At 33.8% G+C, this 19,383-nt stretch overlaps 1 protein-coding gene across 13 annotated transcripts in view; it reads right to left on the bottom strand.

Moving 5' to 3' along the window:
* The window catches only part of DDHD1 (DDHD domain containing 1), a 91,677-nt gene that overhangs the window by 32,168 nt on the left and 40,126 nt on the right, over positions 1–19,383 (bottom strand). For 8 of the 13 annotated variants that reach the window (XR_010942912.1, XM_067735495.1, XM_067735485.1 and 5 more), the window contains 4 exons: positions 12,398–12,499; positions 10,403–10,531; positions 9,175–9,322; positions 416–522 (listed from right to left, as the gene is read on the bottom strand). Coding sequence is in view for 12 of the 13 variants with exons in the window: in XM_067735495.1 (XP_067591596.1) it covers positions 416–522; positions 9,175–9,322; positions 10,403–10,531; positions 12,398–12,499 (486 nt within the window). In the remaining variant the exon portion in view is untranslated. The remainder of the gene's footprint in view (positions 1–415; positions 523–9,174; positions 9,323–10,402; positions 10,532–12,397; positions 12,500–19,383) is intronic. The other 5 variants (XM_067735428.1, XM_067735466.1, XM_067735439.1 and 2 more) reach the window with 1 other exon arrangement.

Here is a 19,383-nt window from a genome sequence, read left to right as displayed (position 1 = left end):
CGCAAAAAAAAAAAGCCCTGAGATTTTTATTTTCCAAATATAAGGGAAGAAAATTGTTAGGAAGAAAATGTAAGCTTATATAAAACTGTGGACAACATATGTTTTAAAAGCATTGACGGGTCACTTCTCTGTCAAAAACTTTAGAAAACATTTTGTTCCCTTCACTTGTCTCTCTCCTTCCCACCATCCACAGAGGGCATGCATAAAAACTGTGTTATCTGTGAAATCTATACAGTGGTCCAAAACGACATAAGTTGATGTAATTATTTTTTTTAAATCAATGGATTTTATTTTCTTAAATAATCTAGAACAAAGAGTGAGTATAACTCAAGACAAATGAATTAAAGACACTTCATTCCCAATGAGCAACACTTTGTTGCCTGACTAAATCATTTAATTTTTAAACAAAATGTACCTCCATCCAGAGTAAGTTTTGACCGCCACTCAACAGGCAGAAATTCAACATGTGTTGCATGGTTGGAAAAATGCCTTTCTTCTATTTTTCTTGCAGCCTCTCTCATCCTAAAAAAACCAAACCAAAACAAAACTTTATCAGAGTAACTTCCCATATGTATTTACATGGTATAAAATGTCTTTAATCATAACACTTCCACTTGCTTATAACTTTGTCCAATTATGTTTCAATTACTGCTACACTGTGCAACAGTTTGTAATACTAGGATACCTTCATTTCAAAACTATTTTCCTAAATTTGCCATCTATGATTTCAAATATTACAAGCTTCAATATTATATTCTAAATAATTATATGTATAAATCTTTAGAAGAGAGAATAGTATAATAAAATACCCCAGCTCCAAATATTAGCACATCGTGACCTGTTATTTCATCTATTCCTCCACTTGCTCTCCCCACAACATAGATTTTTAAATTTTATTTTGAAAGTTAAGGTACAGCAAAATTGACTTTTTTCCTTTTGGTGTCAACTTTATAGATTCGTGATTAGCACCACTACAGTCAAGATACAGAATAGTTCTATTATGAAAAAAAACTCCCTCAGGCTATCCCTTTATGTTAGCACCCTTCCCCCATAATATTTTAAAGGAAATCCCAGATATCACAGCAGTGCATCTATAAATAGTTCAGTATATATTTCTAAAATGTAAGGAAAACATAACTTATTCAGAATTATTATCATACCAATCCTCATTTCAACAATTATGTTTAGCGGTCCCATTTTCCCAGTTAGACTATAGATGTTATTTTATAATAACATAAAAAATATTTTTTTACACTTTTGAATTGAGCTCCGAATACAGCCTATGCATTGCAATTGGAAGATATGTCTCTCAAGTGTCTTTTAATCTATAGATCGCTCTCTCTCTTCTTTGGCTTTGTAAATCTGTTTATGTTCTGTAGAGTTTCTGAGAGTCTGATTTTTTAATGACTGCATCCCCAAGTGTTATTTAACATGTTCATTGCTCCCTATTTGGTAGTGAGATATAGCGGCCTGATAAGATTCAAGTTCTATTGTTTTGGCAAGACTACTACTCCACAGGTATATATACCTGGTTTTCTCTCTTTTTGGTGACACTAGCAGTTGTTACGATCACTGCTTATATCCGTTAATTTACTATGATTGCAAAAAAGTGTTTTTTAAATCCCATCACTCCTTATACTTCTGGAAAGAGAAATTTCCTCACATCAAGTACCGGCTGCCTTGTGATACAATCAAATAGTTTCTGTGTGAACTGAGAAAAGGCAGGATAAATGGTTAATTCTTCTCTTTTATTAACAATTAAATACTGAGTTGCTATAAGGTTTTTTGACATCATTCATTACTAACTCATAGATTTAAACATATTTGAAGTATTCCAACCCACTGTAGTTATTATCCTTACGGATGCTCAAATTGTTTCCGTTTTTGGTCAGTGAGTTTCTTCAAGTTGACATGTGTCTCTTTGACACGACCTCAATAGTTTGGTTTTTTTTTTTCAACAATTCAGTGGCTTTTAGTATATCACTGAATTGTACAGCCATCACCATTATCTAAGTTCAGAACACTTTCATCACTCCCAGAAGAAACACCATACCCAGAGTACTCACTTCTGATAATTCCTACCTCCAGGCCCTGGCACCATAAATCTACTGTGTGTCTCTCTGAATTTGACTATACTGGATTTTTTCAGATAAATGGAACTATAATACATGGCCTTTTGTGTCTGGCTTCTTTCACTTAGCACAATGTTTCAAAGTTTGTCCATGTTGTATCATGAGTCACTACTTCTTTGCTTTTTATGGTTGAATAATATTCTACTGTATGAATACACCGTTTCTGCTTATCCATTCACCAGCTGATGGACATTTGAACTGTTTCCTTTTTTTTTTTTGGCTATTATAAATAATGCTGCTATGAATATTAACAAGTTTTTGCATAGATGTATGTTTTCAATTCTCTTGGGTATATACCTGGAAGTGGAATTGTTGGCTCTTATGCTAACTTCACATTTAATTTTTCTGAGGAAGTGCCAAACTGTTTTCTAAAGCAGCTGTTCTATTTTACAATCCCATCAGCAACATGAGGGTCCTAATTTTTCCACATCCTTGCTAATACTTGCTATTTCCCATCTTTTTGATGAGTCATCCTAGTCGTCAGCATGAAGTGGTATGTCTCTGGTTTTGAATTGCATTTCCTTAATGACGAATAATACTGAGCATCTTTTTATGTGCTTATGGGCCATCTGTATATTTTATTTGGATAACTGTTTATTCAAATCCTTCACTCATTTAAAAAATTGGGTTATTTATTTTATTATTGAATTTGTAGGTGTTCTTTATATATGTTAGATGCTAGACCCATATCAGATTTATGATTTGCAAATATTTTCTACCATTTTGTGTGTTGTCTTTACTTACTTGATAGTGTTCTTTGAAGAACTAAAGTTTTAAATTTTGACAAAGCCCAATTTATCTTTTTTTTTCCTTAGTGGCTTTTACTTTTAGTGTTATATATCAGAAACCATTGCCTAACCCAAGGCAATGGTTGTAAATCACAAAGATTTACTCCTATATTTTCTAAGAGTTTTATAGTTTTAGCTTTTATATTTAGGTCTTTGATCCACTCTGAATTAATTTTTGTATGTGGTATAAGGTAGGGGTTTCACTTCATTCTTTTGCATGGGGATATCCCGGTGTCCTAGCACCATTTGTTAAAAGGCTATTCTTTCCTGATTGCATTATTTTGGTATTCGTGTTGAAAATCAACTGAACTCTCAATTCTATTCCATTGATCTAGGTCTATCTACAGGCCAGCCAGTACCACAATGTCTTGATTACTATAGCTTTGTAGCAAATTATGAAATTGGGAAGGGTAAGTCATCCATCTTTATTCTTTTTCAAGATTGTTTTGGCTATTCTGGGTCCCCTGCATTTACATGTGAATTTTAGGATCAGCCTGTCAATTTCTGAAAAAATGATAGGTGAAATTTTAATAGGGATTGTGGTGAAATTTGTAGATCCATTTAGGAAGTACTGGCATCTTAACAACATTAAATCTTCTAATCCTCAAATGTGGGTTGCCTTTTCCATTCATTTAAGTCTTCTTTAATTTCTTTCAATGGTGTATTATAGTTTTCAATGTAGAAATCTTACACTTCTTTTGTTAAACTTATTCCTAGGTATTTTATCCTTTTTGATGCTATAGGGAGTGGAAATGCTTTAATTTTCATTGCTAGTGTAGAAATACAATTGATTTTTTTGGCCACACTGCACGGCTTGTGGGATCTTTTTTTTTTAATTTTATTTATTTTTGGCTGCATTGGGTCTTTGTTGCTGCACACAGGCTTTCCCTAGTTGCAGCAAGCGGGGGCTACTCTTCGTTGTGGTGCATGGGCTTCTCATTGCAGTGGCTTCTCTTGTTGTGGAGCACAGGCTCTAGGTGCACAGGCTTCAGTAGCTGTGGCTCATGGGTTCTAGAGCACAGGCTCAGTAGTTGTGGCACATGGGCTTAGTTCCTCTGTGGCATGTGGGATCTTCCCAGACCAGGGCTCGAACCTGTGTACCCTGCATTGGCAGGCGGATTCTTAACCACTGTACCAGCAGGGAAGCCCTCCTCTATTTTTAGAAGTTCTTTATATTTAGAGATATTAACTGTTCATCTGTGATAAAAGATGCAAATGGATTTTCTCAGTTTGTCTTATTTCTTTTTTTTTGCCATATGGTTTTTTTGGGATTATATATTTATCAATATTTTCCCTTAAGGTCTCTGGATCAAGTTATAGTTAGGACAGTTTTCTCTATTACTAAGGTACATAAGAATTCAAACTCCCCTCAATCCTACCTTTTAAATCCATAGTATTTGTATGGTTTCATTTCTTAGGTTCAAATGTGATCCCACTGAAATTTATCTTAGTGTGAAAAATGGGCCCAATTTAAATGTTTCCATATGGCTGCCTAGCTATCCCAACACACTATTTGTTAAAAGTCTATCTTTCTCCATTTCTAGTATATTTTTATTTTTAAAATTATTTGTTTATTTATTTATTTATTTATGGCTATGTTGGGTCTTCATTGCTATACAGGCTTTCTCTAGTTGCAGCGAGCGGGGGTTACTCTTCGTTGTGGTGTGTGGAGCGCACAGGCTTAGTTGCTCTGTGGCATGTGGGATCCCCCCGGACCAGGGATTGAACCCGTGTCCCCTGCATTGGCAGGTGGATTCCTAACCACTGCGCCTCCGAGGAAGTCCTTCTCGTATGTTTTTAAAGCATTATTTACAATATGATTATATTTTATTGATTATCTACCACCAAAGTTGCCATTTAAAAAGTCTATATAGATTCTAGGTTGTGAAAAAGAAAATCTGCTTCCATTAACATCACTGAAAATAAAGATGATAGCCAAAACTTCAGACTCTTTTATTACCACATTCTAAAAAGTTTTTTTTTTGCCATCTTTCAAGTATTCAGCTTTAACAAATTTGAACATATACAAGAAGGAATATATTTTAAGATTTCTAATATTATTCTATGCACTTATTCATTTTTGATGGCTATATAGCTCATATATATTTCATTATGATATAATAATCAGGAAGTGGTATGTACGTTGCTGTCTGAATGTACAAAATAATAAAGAAGTTCATTTAGGCTAGTGGTTCTCAAACATGCATATACTTATTTTTTCCCCCCTCCAGGGGACAATGACAATGTCTGGAGACTTTTTTTTTTTTTTTGGAGACATTTTTGGTTGTCACAACTAGGGGTTCTATTTGCATCTAGTGGGTAGAGGTCAGGGATACTGCTAAATATCTTACAATGTATAGGTTAGCCACCCGTAGCAAAGAATTACCTGGTCGAAAATGTTAATAGTGATGAGGCTGAAGAACCCTGATTTTGACTTATAAACTCAAACACTACATTTGTTTAAAATACTGTCCTCTTCTACAGTAAACTGAGACAATCCTCTACTCCATAGGATCACTATCATAGTTCTCAAATGGCCACATATGTAGATACTTTAGGCAAGCAGGTATGTCTACTAAATCACTTGGTTGTAATTAACTGGAGTGACACACACACACACACACACACACACACACACACACACACAAAAGAGGGGCAAGGGAAAGGAAAGGAAAGAAAGATGAAAGAAGATAATCAGGGATGGAGGAAAAAAGGGAGGGACAGAGATAGAGATAGACAAATAGATAGGTAGCGAGAGAGACAGAGAGAGCGGGAGAGAGAGAACGCACACGCTATGTCCCTACTATTGCCTTACTAAAAATAATAATATCTGTTTCCTAAATATATAGGTCTTGACTACATGAGAAACACTGAGACCAAGGAGGGATGGAGGAAACAAGAAAAAGGAATGATTTAAAAATATTATCCTACAGCTCAGACTTAACCCATTACTGTGCAGCTGTAATGCCATGCACAAAACTCATGATTTCAGTTCTAAGCTTATTAAACTTCCATGTTCTCCCACTAGGCAGTGAATGTTTAGTTCATATTTTGAAAAAGGAAGGAAGAGATTAATAGCACCTGAGAATTACCGTTTAATTAAGGATCATTAAATAGCTCTGAAAAAAAAAGTCTTTATAACTCTCAATTAGGAAAACAATCAATTGATAAACTAACTGGTTTTAAGAATATATATTATATATATGTGTAATATATATAATATATATAATATATATATTATATATAATATATATATTACACATATATATGAAAGGAGGGCAATAGAAAATCATGCAAATAATATCCAAGATACATTTTTTTACATAAGAAAGCAATGTCTAGAGTGTATATAGTATGCTGCCTTATGAGTGAAAATAATCTGTATTTTGTCTAAAGAAACTCCAGAAGAATATAAGATAAAAAACATTGCTTTGAGACACAAGGATGAGTGACACTGGGGGAAGATGGAGACAGGAAAGGAGTCAGACGTTTTTCACTCTATACATTTTCCTATTTTGATTTGTGAACCATGTGAATGTATTTCCTATTCAAAAAATAAATCTTGTTGACATTCTTGTTTGTTGTGTCCTCCCAGTTTTTTCTGTACCTATGGGTCTACACCAATTTATTAAAAAATTATTTTGCTATCATTTTCAGTGAGGTTTTAGGAGGTAATAAGATAAGCTATGTGTTAAATCTGCCAGGCTGAACTAAAAGTCTCTTTTTACTCTTCTAAAATTGTAGCTTTAAAATTACTAATTTGTAAAGCAATTATAATCCAATAAAGATATTAAAAAATAAAATTACTAATTTATTCTATTAGATATATAAGTTCAGTAAAGATTTCCCTTGTACTAAAATGCCACAAAAAGTAAATCCAATTGTATTTAAAATACATTCATCTCTTTTAGTAAACCAATTCTGATATTCCTAGAAGTTGTCTATAAACTTTCTTCTCAACTCATTTAAATAATAAACATATTTTGCTGGAACAAAATTGATTAAATCCAGTTTGAATTCATTTGCACATTCACTAAAATAAGGTAAGAGGCGAAAATCTCTATTTCCAGGCCTCTGGGACATGATTTCAAGAGATCCTCAGAGAACAGCAGGTTGCCAAAGAAGTGGAGTGTGGTAACCCCTTATTCTATGTTGCTCATTTCAACAGTAGTCTCACAAATCAAATCGTAAGTACAAGCAAGCTTCAGAGTAGCAATGACAAGGATGAAGTTAATTTTACTTTCTTTAAAGTCCTGAACAACTAACTTAGGAATGGTAGAAAGCCGGGGAAGGGTAAGAAATCCTTTGAACTTTCCCATCTAGTATTGAGCAGAATTCCTTTCTATTTGAATATTTTCCATCAATTACTAATTTATGTGAGGAGTTTCCCATCAAATTAACCTGTCTCTGCAGAAATGATGGCCATCTTCTCTGTAGTGAACACTTTTTTTTTTTTTTTTTTTGCGGTACGCGGGCCTCTCACTGTTGTGGCCTCTCCCGTTGTGGAGCACAGGCTCCCGACGCGCAGGCTCAGCGGCCATGGCTCACGGGCCCAGACGCTCTGCGGCATGTGGGATCTTCCCCGACCGGGTCACGAACCCGTGTCCCCTGCATCGGCAGGCGGACTCTCAACCACTGCGCCACCTGGGAAGCCCTGAACACTTTTTTTTGAGCCACCTTATATCTACTCATCCTACTTCCAGTGGTAGCTCTTGATTTTTATCTGTGGCTCTACCTCTCCCTATGGTTATGATGAAGCCAACTTCCATCTTATTCTAGGGTGATGACAAGTTTTGCAGATCAGACCATGGCCATGCATAGACTCAGGCAGTTGGAGGTGACACCATCAGTCACTGAAATGCATAGACTAGCAGGGACTTCTGGAAAAAAAGACTTTTCTTCTTGAACTCGAACACAAGATGATATAAACCACATCTGGAACCACAGGAGACGTCTGAAAATAGCTCAAAAATGAAGGCAAGTAGAACAGATAGCAACTGGATTCTGATGACTTGTTTGGCAAATCTTAGACTTGTCAGTTTTATGGGCTACTGAATCCTCCTTTTGAGTTAAGTTTTCCCTCACTTGCACCCAAAGAAATGAAGCTGGTACCTTTCCAATTATCAATAGCTCCAGAGAGAACATGTTGTTAAAACTACTTCTCAGGTTCCTTAGATAACCAAGCAGAAAATTAGCATCTTGACACAGAACATAATATAAATGTTGTGGGAAGTAATGTGCAAATCGTCAGAAAATAAAATCAGAATCAGAGGGAAGAGATCTCTGTAATACAAGCTATGGAGATTGACAAGGATCAGGATGGCCTAGAAGTATCTGACAAAGAGTTTTTTTTCCAAATTGAACTGTATTTTTATTTTAATCCATGAGCTGGCATTAAGAGGTATTACAATAAAAAGTGAAACAGAACACTGTATTATTATAGAGATACTGCTGAGGACACAGTTCCTGGTATCACACAGTATTTGCTTTATAAGGACTCAAGAAATACACTTACTTGAAGCTTCAGAACCTGATAAACTGTGTTCTCAACAACTGATTTGTTCTCATCATATTATAAATCTGATAAGATTTTTCTTTATACTGGGTGCTAGCTCAGAGCCAAGTTTGTGGTGGTACCCTTAACTCTAAAATTTCCTTTTTACACAGTCCTCAACATTTTTGAAGCACAAATACAAACATCCCTCCCCCCAACAACATCTTAAAAATTTTTTAGAATAAAGCTGAATATAAATAAACGCGGTAAATAACAGGCCTGGTGTGTTGGCAAAGCACCCACTGTTTCTTCTCCATGTAAAATTTAGAGTTCAATTTCCTCTGGTTGTAATTACTTGGACAAGTTAAGCTGCTGACTGGCAACTTAAACAATTCTTAGCTTTTTCATAATTATACAGTATTCTCAGTTTCTGCAATTCAGAGAGTAACATACAAACTTCAAACCAGACTTTTTTCTTGCTTTCAACCTCAGTTTAATGTAAACTAACAATATATTAAGTTAAAAAGGCTTTCTTAAACCTCTTCTCCATGTTATGGAGGAAAAAGAATCAAATAAATATCATCATCATCATCTAGATATAATCACTCTCAAAATCTGGTCCAGAAACTTACTCTACAACTTAAACAGATAGAATAGTTGGTACTGAAGAAGCACGTGGCATAACAATTAAACTCTATTATAGCCTGGACAGAAGTTTGGACTCTGACTAGATGGAGAATGTATTCATCAAAGAACTCACATGGCTGTATTTTTGATAATTCTTCCTTGGTCCATTTTCTGCCCAATGCCATGCACAACAAATACAATATGGGCAGTCTGTGATGGCTTGTCTTCTAATGTGGCTTCTTCTACATAACCTCTATGAAGTCTGGTCCCACTACTTGACGCTGTAGGAAAATTATGATTCTATGTTTATTGTTTATTACAGAAATAGCATTTTCACAATATATTGAAAAAATAAAGAAATAAAAGGAATACTATGAAAAAATTTCACTAGGTTGGGGGGGATAAAATTTGTAAGATAAGTATTGATCAGTTCTAATATAAACTGCTGAACTGGACATGACAGCGAAGCCAGAAACCATAAGGCAAAAGGAAAGAAAAAAGGATGAACTGAACACATAAAAATTAAAAACTTCTCTATAATGAATGTATCATGAAGCAAAGATAAAAGACAAATGACAAACTGCGAAAGTTTTTGCAAAATATGACACACAGTAATAAGTTAATTACGTAAGCATACAAAAAGAACTTATTCATCAAAAAGTGAAATGAATCAACCAAATAGCAAAATGGGCTAAAGATGTTGATAAAGTAACTCACAAAACAAATACAACTGACTAATGAACATGTAAATATTCAAGCACATCTATTATCAAAGAATTAAAAATAAGACAGTAAAAAAATTATCAGACTTAGAAAAAATTTTTGAAAGATTTTTTCATAATGCATTCACCTCTTCCCCAAGTACCAGTCCCTCTTCTCTTTCTTTTAGTCGAACTTGTTTAAAGAGCTATCTATTCTCACTGCCTCCATTTCTTCAACTTCTACTTAAACTTCAACCCATGCCAATCTGGTTCTGTCCCAGCAATCCATCTAAGTCACCGATGACCTACATCTCACTAGATCCACTGAAAAATGTCCAGTCTTCATCTTTACTGACACTATATTTCAACTGCCATGTTTTATTTCACAGCACTGCCTCAGGTTTGACTGCTTTTGTGCTTTTATAAGTAAAAAGTGTATTTATTAATCTTGCCAGACCATTCTAAATATATAATTATTCATTAATGAACACATGTTAACTCAGTCACCTTAAAAAGAGTTTAACAGGGTAGTAACTGGTACTAAATTTAATACATACTTAAAAAATACTAAAAATAAAACCTGGATCATCTATTTTGAACATAAGAGAAAAAGTTAGATTCCCAACATTTTGACAAACTCTAGTAATATTTAACAAATACCTTTAGAAAATCCCAGTTTTTGAGTAACTGTTCTTGCAATTTTAGATGTTGTTGCATCACTATAAAGATACACTTCATCCACACTGTGCCAGTCCACGTGGTTTCGACTCAGCTTGAAACTATGAATAGCTGTTGCAAAAGGAAAAACTAATTTGAAGGTCTCCAAGACAAACTTCATTTGTGTGAAAATTATAATACACAGATTTTTTGAATCAATATTTTAACTCAGTTCAATAAAAAACTATTTCATTGAAACATATATTGATGTGAAACAAGTAATGGATAGGGACTTTATAAGTTATTAAGCATGCTACAGGAAAAGGCAACTTGTTGGAACAACATGGAATAAACTGGCTTAACTACCATAATTTTAACCTCTATAGGAAATATCCTCTGATTATTAAAGAACTGCTTTCCCAGGTGATGTGGCCATTCCTTAGGACTAAGGGATATACACCTTCATGAAAGTTCTCAGTACAGTTGACATAGAAACTTAAGTTTCATTTCTTCTGTTGATTTTATTTTTTGATCTGTGAAAATTTCACTCAGCACAAGATAAAAACATGACTCAGATGAAAAAAAAATTATCTTTAAACTGGGAAGAGAATCATCTAATTTATTAGAATATAAGGTATTTTTGGAACAGATACTAAAGCCAGTTATCACTGGATATTGCCCACCATAACAGAGCTCCAAGGTTGAAAGATCTTTTAACAAGAAATAAATTTTTTCCTACTATGATGTTCAAATTAGTATGGTTATTTCATTTCTGTAACCGAGGTATGCTTGGTGAAAATGAGCTCTTTAAAAAAAAAAAAATGCAAACCTATATCCTTCAGGAATACGCAAACTCTGTGAGGCAGGGACATACCTTGGTCATTTTGTATCACTAGCACCAAACACAGTCATAGCACAATACTTGCCACATGTCACAAATGTAGTAACGTTTGTGGAAGCAACAGTTAAGAAAATTGTCAAAACTTGTCCACCAATTCACAGTTTGATGTCTTATTGTCTGAAGGACTTCAACTTTTCCTCTTTATCTCTTGTATAGAGGTAAGAAAAATTCACATACCTTCAGAAAACGAGCCACCTTCAAATCACTATGCCTAATTTATTTTCTTAAAATCCTCTTTAGGCAAAAATATCTCCCATTATATATAAAGACATACAGGTACAAAGGGATTAAGTGACTTGCCACAAAGCTAGTTAGTGACAGAGTCCAACTCTCCTGATTTGAAGATGCTAACTATGAAAGGATGGAGTCCTGGTCAAGATCTAAGATCATAAGACATTTTTGTGAAAAGCTATTCCTTACTAGAATACATAGAAAAGCAAATCATTGCCAGGGAAATGTACTTCTGAGTTATGGTACAAATGCCACTTCAAAAACTTACGAAAAATCTATTTATATCTTACTTACCTGCCAGGACACATTACTAATATTGAACACAAGACCAAGATGCAATTAACATAACAAACATGAATAACATCTTCAGTTGCAAATAAAACATAAAACCAGTGTACAAACTCAGGTTTTAAATAAAAGAACTTTTCATAAATTAAAAAAAATCTTTTGCAAGAGTTTAATAATTATTTCTTTTTCTACTTCTATGTCTGATCCAAGTCAGTACTTTAAGCCTTTTAATCCAATGTTTCAAAACTGCATTTTGTTAAAATAGTTTTGAGCAACATATGCTTAAAACATTAAAACTATAACACCAAGTTAAGCCAACAAAATTTTGTTTCTCTCTAAACCTTTGTGTTGTCTTAAAGCATCTTAATATTGGCGAATATCCCATTATTGAACTATACACATTGTTTGCAAATGTTTACACCACTTATAATTAACACTAAGCAAAATAATACAATGGATACATTTCTAAAATACTAGTAATTTCTATGCTCTAAATACAACCGAATGCTATAATCACAACTGAAAGCTACAAGCCAGGAATATAACTACATGGAGAAGTAAAACTACAATTACTGTACCTTGGGAACGCTTTCGTTTAAGACCTGCCGCATCTGTACTCTCCTTATATCCTCTCCATTTGAACAGAGAAGGGAGGGAGAAGGGAGGGAGGTGGTAGACAACTAAGAAAGCAAAAACACTGAGCTTCAAAGTAAATTTTAAATGAGGTTTGCCTTTTTGTTGTATTAACTTTAAAAAGTGAGTTGTATTTGACAAACATTATTCTAAATGCTTTATTTATATAATTCCTAATTAAAAATCAGTGCAGCAAAATGTTAGTTTAATAATGTTTATCAAATATATGCTCTACTTTTACTGAAAGTAAAAAAGGCAAATGATATCTAAATTTATCAATTAAAGACAACTATGTGATCACCATTTTTAATGTCTTTGTATAGATGGAATAAAAAAATAGAACACAGCATTTTTGTACGCATAAGAGATTTATAAACCACATCTTTACAATACTAAGGTTATTTACTCTCACCAAATTTGTGACTATGACACAGCCAACATCTGATGTGCAAACTGAAAATGCAATAAATAACCATCTAATGAAGCTTTCCTAAGAAGATACCACAGTATACATTCCACTAGATGCTTTCCCTTACTGAAGTGTAAATAGAGCCTTCCCACAGAACAAAATATTCTTTTCACAACTCTGTTCAAGTTGTTAAAATACTTTTAAAAATGAAACTTTTCCCCCAAAAAATTAAGTTGAAAGCTCTACTTTGAACTGACTTATTAGTGACAAAATAATGAAAGATTTGTTAGCAATAGAATGACAAAAAAAAGTCATTAGTAAAAATGTATGCTGTGACATCTTGTAAGTGTAAAACAGACAACAGAGTAAAGCAGACAACAGAGTAAAGCCAGACATAGACTTGGTATTTGGTAAATCAGTAGATAACCTTAAAGTCAACTCTTTCCCTGTCAAATATTGCTAGTTATATATCAATAAATTTCTTTACATTTTAAATAAGCATTTATTTTAAAATCCACTTAGAATTGAATCTTAAAATCATTTTCTTTACCGTTCAGTTAATCACAGAATCTTTATGATTTAGCTTAAATTTATGTTCTAATACATTTGATTTTCATCCTCACTCCCTTCTACATTAATGTGACATTCAAAGGTTAAACACTGCTCAAATACAAAAATACTTAATTCCCGTTGTATAGTACTAGAAGTTAAAAAAGAAACCTGCTGTTACATACAGATAAGGTATATTTAAAGATATATGTGACAAAGGTAATTGAGAAATGCTTATGAGGCACTTACTAACTTTAACTGTATGTAATTAGATGACTATAAAAAAGTATAGACAAGAATTAAAAACTGGGTTGTAAAATCAGGATTATGAAAACATCTCATTGTCACAGAGGGGTGAAAAATGACAACCAAAGTAATTTTCTTCACTGAACATGTTTCTTCTTTCATGTGCCTTCTGGTCAGTTACTGAGGAGTAGATGTATCACTTGCAAGAAACATTTTCACACAAAAAAAATCCTTAGGAAAAAGCTAACATAACAAAGTAGATCAAACTTGGCATAAACTTGAGACTGTACTGCTCAAACAAAACCTAGATTTTATAGTTCTACTAGTAAAACTAACATGAAACAATTCCACATTTACTAAAAAAGAACTAGTGGGAAACACATGGACCACCTGATCACACTTAAAATTACATAAACACTTTCTAAAAGTTAGTCAAGATACAAAAATGAAAGGCTTTTTTTCCCCTAAAGGAATACTAATTTAAGGATTAACATAAAGCCAAACACCCCAATATACTAAAATCACAAACATATTTTAAAAATTTTCACAAAATTGGATAGACATGCTTCTTTACCTTCTTCTCATATTTAATTCTTATTTTCACTTGAAAATCATTTGCTTTGTTACAACATCCTCTAGCACAGAGAGCTTAACTTTTTTTCAACCCAAAGCAAAGGATAAGTACCACCATAAGTACACTAGAGACAAAAAGGTTTACTATCATTCCAACAAGGATCACTAAAATAAAGTTTTAGTTAAGAATTCTTATATAGTGTTAGCAAAAGTATGCATAAACACAAAATGCAACTAAAATGCTAATTAAATGCTAACATTTAATAAAACTTTTCATTTATGTATTAAAGTCTTACAAAGCAATGAAAAAGATTTTAAGTACTAAAATACAGTGTTTTCAATAAATTTCTGTACTATAATTCATCTCTTAAAGAAATGTTCTTCATTATATAATTCTGAAAGCAGAGTATCAAAAAAAGGGGGTTGCTGGGCTTCCCTGGTGGCGCAGTGGTTGAAAGCCCGCCTGCCGATGCAGGGGACACGGGTTCGTGCCCCGGGCCGGGAGGATCCCACATGCCGCGGAGCGGCTGGGCCCGTGAGCCATGGCCGCTGAGCCTGCGCGTCCGGAGCCTGTGCTCCGCAACGGGAGAGGCCACAACGGTGAGAGGCCTGCGTACCGCAAAAAAAAGAAAAAAAAAAAAGGGGGGGGTTGCTGATGATATACTACTTCCTAGAATAGAATAACTCTATAACTTTTCCCTCTATAAAAGCTGGCAACCTAGATAATCTCAACCGCAAGGGAAGTAGGTTTGCACATCTCAAACCTACCAACTATAATGAGAAAACTTCTGTCAATCTTCTTGGATCTCAGAGAAATTAAATTAAATACATTTATAAAAATTGATAACTAAAAGCTAGAAGGTGGGAGTCCTCTTAGTCACCAAAGAGAAAGGAAAAGAAAAGCCGATTAGAAAGGGTTAATACTCCTTCCCTCTCCCCACCCCGGCCCTCCCCCTTTCAGACTTTTGAAATGATATATTCACAGTTTGGGATATCCTTATCCAGCAATAGGACAGGCATATACACTACATGCCAAATTGTTAAATGCTGTAAATCCCTAGAGATCCATTAATACTTGTGCTGTCATAGCACACCAAATTAGCCTGAACAGTAAAAAGTCCATTTTTTTTTCTTTTACTTTCAGCCTACCTGTGATTTTATATTGAATGTGACTCTACTATACAGCATACAGTTGGATCTTGCATTCCTAGCAAATCTGTCGATCTCTGTTTTTTAATTTAAGTGTTAGTTCACTTATATTTACTATAGTTTTGATATGGGTGAATTTAGGTCTACCATTTCCCATATATTTTCTTTGTTCTGTCTGTGTTTCTTGTTTCTCCTTTTGTTGTTTCTTTTGGATTAACTAAATATTTTTTACTATTTCAATTTCTCTACTGGCCTTAAGAAAAAACAAAACACCTTTTTATTGTGGAATAATTTTCAACCTACAGAAAAGTTGCAAAATAGTACAGTTACCATAATATCTTTCACCCAGCTTCTCCTAATGTTAGCATAACTATAGTACAATTATCAAAACTAAGAAATTAACATTGGTATAATACTATCAACTAAAATATTGACTTTATTCCGATTTCTCCAGTTTTTCTATTAATGTCCTTTTCTGTCCTAGGATACAATCCAGGGTACCATGTTGTATTTTGTTATGTTTCCTTAGTTTCCCCTAAACTACGACAAATTCCTCAGTCTTTCCTTGTCTTTCATGATCTTGACACTTAAAAAATTTTTTTCAGCTTTACTGAGGTACAATTGACAATATTATAAGACATTGAAAGTGTATACTGTGTTGATTTGACATACATTGTGAAAGGATTCCCCCCATCTAGTTAAATATGACCTTGACACTTCTGAAGAATACTGGTAAGTTACTTTGTAGAATGTCCCTCAATTTGAGTTTGTCTGATGTTTTCTCATAACTGGATTGAAGTTATGCATTTTTTGACTAGAGCAGGTGCAGAACTACCCATTTAGTTCAACCATTTTTTTTTTTTTTTACTGATTACTGCTTGCATAGATAAATTATAAAATGAGGGAAATACTACTCTAGTACTTTTAAGTATTTACAAATTTACTTATTTGAAGGCCTGGTTTTATTTGTATGATTCATCCCCAGTGAACTTCTAGCTTTCATTTGTTAGGATGCTAGATAAACATTTCCTAGCCTAAGAGGTGGGGTGGGAAGAGAATCATTTTTAATTTTAACTCTCAGAGAAAATGAAATCTAAATCACATAATTATACTTTGGGGGTTTATCTTTCTTTGAATGATAAAAAAGTTATGCTAAACTTCAATCGATCATTCATTCCTTCATTCATTTATGGCTATGTTGGGTCTTCGTTGCTGCGCGCGGCTTTCTCTAGTCCCGGTGAGCGGGGGCTACTCTTCTTTGCAGCGTGCGGGCTTCTCATTGCGGTGGCTTTTCTTGCTGTGGAGCACGGGCTCTAGGTGTGCAGGCTTCAGTAGTTGTGGCTCACGGGCTCTAGAGTGCAGGCTCAGTAGTTGTGGCACATGGGCTTAGTTGCTCCGCGGCATGTGAGATCATCCCGGACCAGGGCTCGAACCCATGTCCCCTGCATTGGCAGGCGGATTCCCAACCACTGTGTCACCAAGGAAGCCCCAACAGATCTTTTTAATTCAATGCTTACTTTGAGATTAGTACGATAATTAATAAGGAGAGAATAATAAATATATTCAGTGTATTTGTGGCAATAACTACCCTAACCAAGACATAGATAAGGGCAGAAGAAAAAGGAATTAGTATTTTATTTCATTAGTATTTTATTTTATTTCATTAGTATTTTATGTCCTTCAAGGCAATAACTCTGTTAAGTTTCTTAGGAATTCCCCAGAGCACTTAAAAAGAGTTCTTGAATATAGTACTTTAAAATTATTTTAAATTATTAAATACGGGATTGTACTCTATTGTATACTCTACAATACAATAATTGTATTGTACAATTGTACAATTTTGTACAATTGTACAATTTTGTACAATTGTACAAAAATATTGTACAATTTATTGTACAATAAATACTCTATTGTACATCCTTTTTCAGAATGTTTAACATGCACTGTCTACTTTGTTACCTTGTACTTACTCTTTGTAACTTCTCATCTGCAGGCTTTGTCATCCCCAAAGGTTTAAAACTCCCTGAGAGCCAAAACCCTGTCTGTTTCTTTCACAAAAGTAACTGGCACAGTACTATCTGCACAAGGAATATTCAAAATCTTCTAACAATATGAAGAGTCAAGGCTTTATCCTATCTACATGAGAAGACTTAGGTGGAAAAGCTATTTTCCCCCCTCAGATTGATAAAATATGACATTTCAAAAGCTTGGAGGTAAGAAGTGAAATAATCAAAAAATTGTAATACTTTTTATCTTTGTATTATAAATTTGAGTTATTTTTCCAACAACAGTAGCTTTTTGGGCAGCAGATGTTCTTTCATTAAGACCAGTGATAATTTTCAAATGTACTACAGAATTTCCCATAATCTTCAAAGTCAAAAGTCACATTTTAACACATGAATGTATGCTTTACATAATACTAAATAATAAATAAAATGGCTGGAAATTCATGACAACAGTATATATACTGAATTGAATTTATAACCTTTGTTGATAACAAAACATGCTGATGTTTTATGTCACAGTATATTTAAAAAGTCAATTTTTCTTCCAATGAACCTCAAAAGATCATCATTTTGGAAGATTACAATACAAAAGTGTTCTAACAGTTTAACAATTTTCTGTTATTACTAATTAGAATTTTACCACTCTTTAAAGCTAGCAAAAAATACTACTATATATAATATCCTAGACTGATACTCGAGAATTGACACAGACTCAAAGATATACTCATACAAACTATGTTCTTTTATCAGACTTATTTAAGTGACTGGATCATAAAATTAGGGCACTTTGAAGAAATCTGAAGTATGCTGCTCCATTTAACATTTCAGATTCCAAGTAGATGGGATCTAGAGATGAAACAGAGCTGATGACTAACCTCCACAGGGAGAATTAGCAAGTGGAAAAGAAATGCTTTGAACACAGTATGAGAAAGGAGACAATATACTTTTATTTTTATTTTTCATACTCATCCTTTTCCTCCTCCAAGCTCCTGGGTTTTTTCCATGCATTAATAGTAAAGAATTTGGGTGGATAAACTGGGTTTGTCAAGGTGAACTGCCATTTTTGAGGCAAGACTTAAGGAGAATTAATAGAAAGGAAAAAATCCAGAACTCAGCCTTTCCCAATAGGAATGAAATTTTGAAAAGAGTTCAGTCTTTCAAATACTATGAAGTAGGCTTTTGTGGTTATTTTGATAGTGGTGATGAGAGGTTCCAAAATATTTCAGTCACTAATAAAAGATCAGAGATATACAAAATTTGCTATCTGTGCTTTAACCAGAGTATTGTCTTTATGGCAATCTGCAGGAATATAGATACAGTTCTGCTTTATAGATACTGAACTGTTCTTTATATATTGATTTGTAAGAACCTTGAGCTTGAATTTCACAGTGAAATAAGAACATAGTTGACTCCAGGGATTAGCAAAATGAAATATTTAAAATTCCTAGAATATGGTATCTGGCACATAATAGACATTTCTTAGATCTAATTACCAATTTATTTAGAAGCCACCATTTTCCTCAATTATGCAGACTTTTAAAGGTACAAAGATATTTTTACTTGGTATAAGCTAAAGTATACAGTTTCCCTGCATGTGTGTGTTGTGTGTGTGTGTGTGTGTGTGTGTGTGTGTGTGTGTGTGTGTGTGTGTGTGTGTGTTCAGAGAGAGATAAAAGAGTAAGGAATAGGAGAGAGAAAAGACTTGGAACGTTATTAACAATAAGGGGGAAAAAAGCCAATTTAAAGCTTATTGTTTTGTAATTAATTATGTTATGTAATCAATTGCTCCCAACTACATAATTCATTTTTTCCAAGCTGCATTCTGTGAATTACTTGATCAATATTGAGTTTTTCTGCTTTATAGATGTTTTACAAGGAGAAGGAAAAAAATCACTTAATTCATAGTTTAATTCACTAGATTAAGTAGGGCTTGCCAAGAAACTTCCCAAATAAAGGCAAGCATGGATGAAGAAACACTTTTAGGAAAAAAAAAAAAATT

Source organism: Pseudorca crassidens, chromosome 1 (assembly GCF_039906515.1).
Source record: "Pseudorca crassidens isolate mPseCra1 chromosome 1, mPseCra1.hap1, whole genome shotgun sequence".
Taxonomy (NCBI): domain Eukaryota; kingdom Metazoa; phylum Chordata; class Mammalia; order Artiodactyla; family Delphinidae; genus Pseudorca; species Pseudorca crassidens.
Note: the sequence above shows the minus strand (reverse complement) of the source record. Positions and strands in the feature narration are given on the sequence as shown.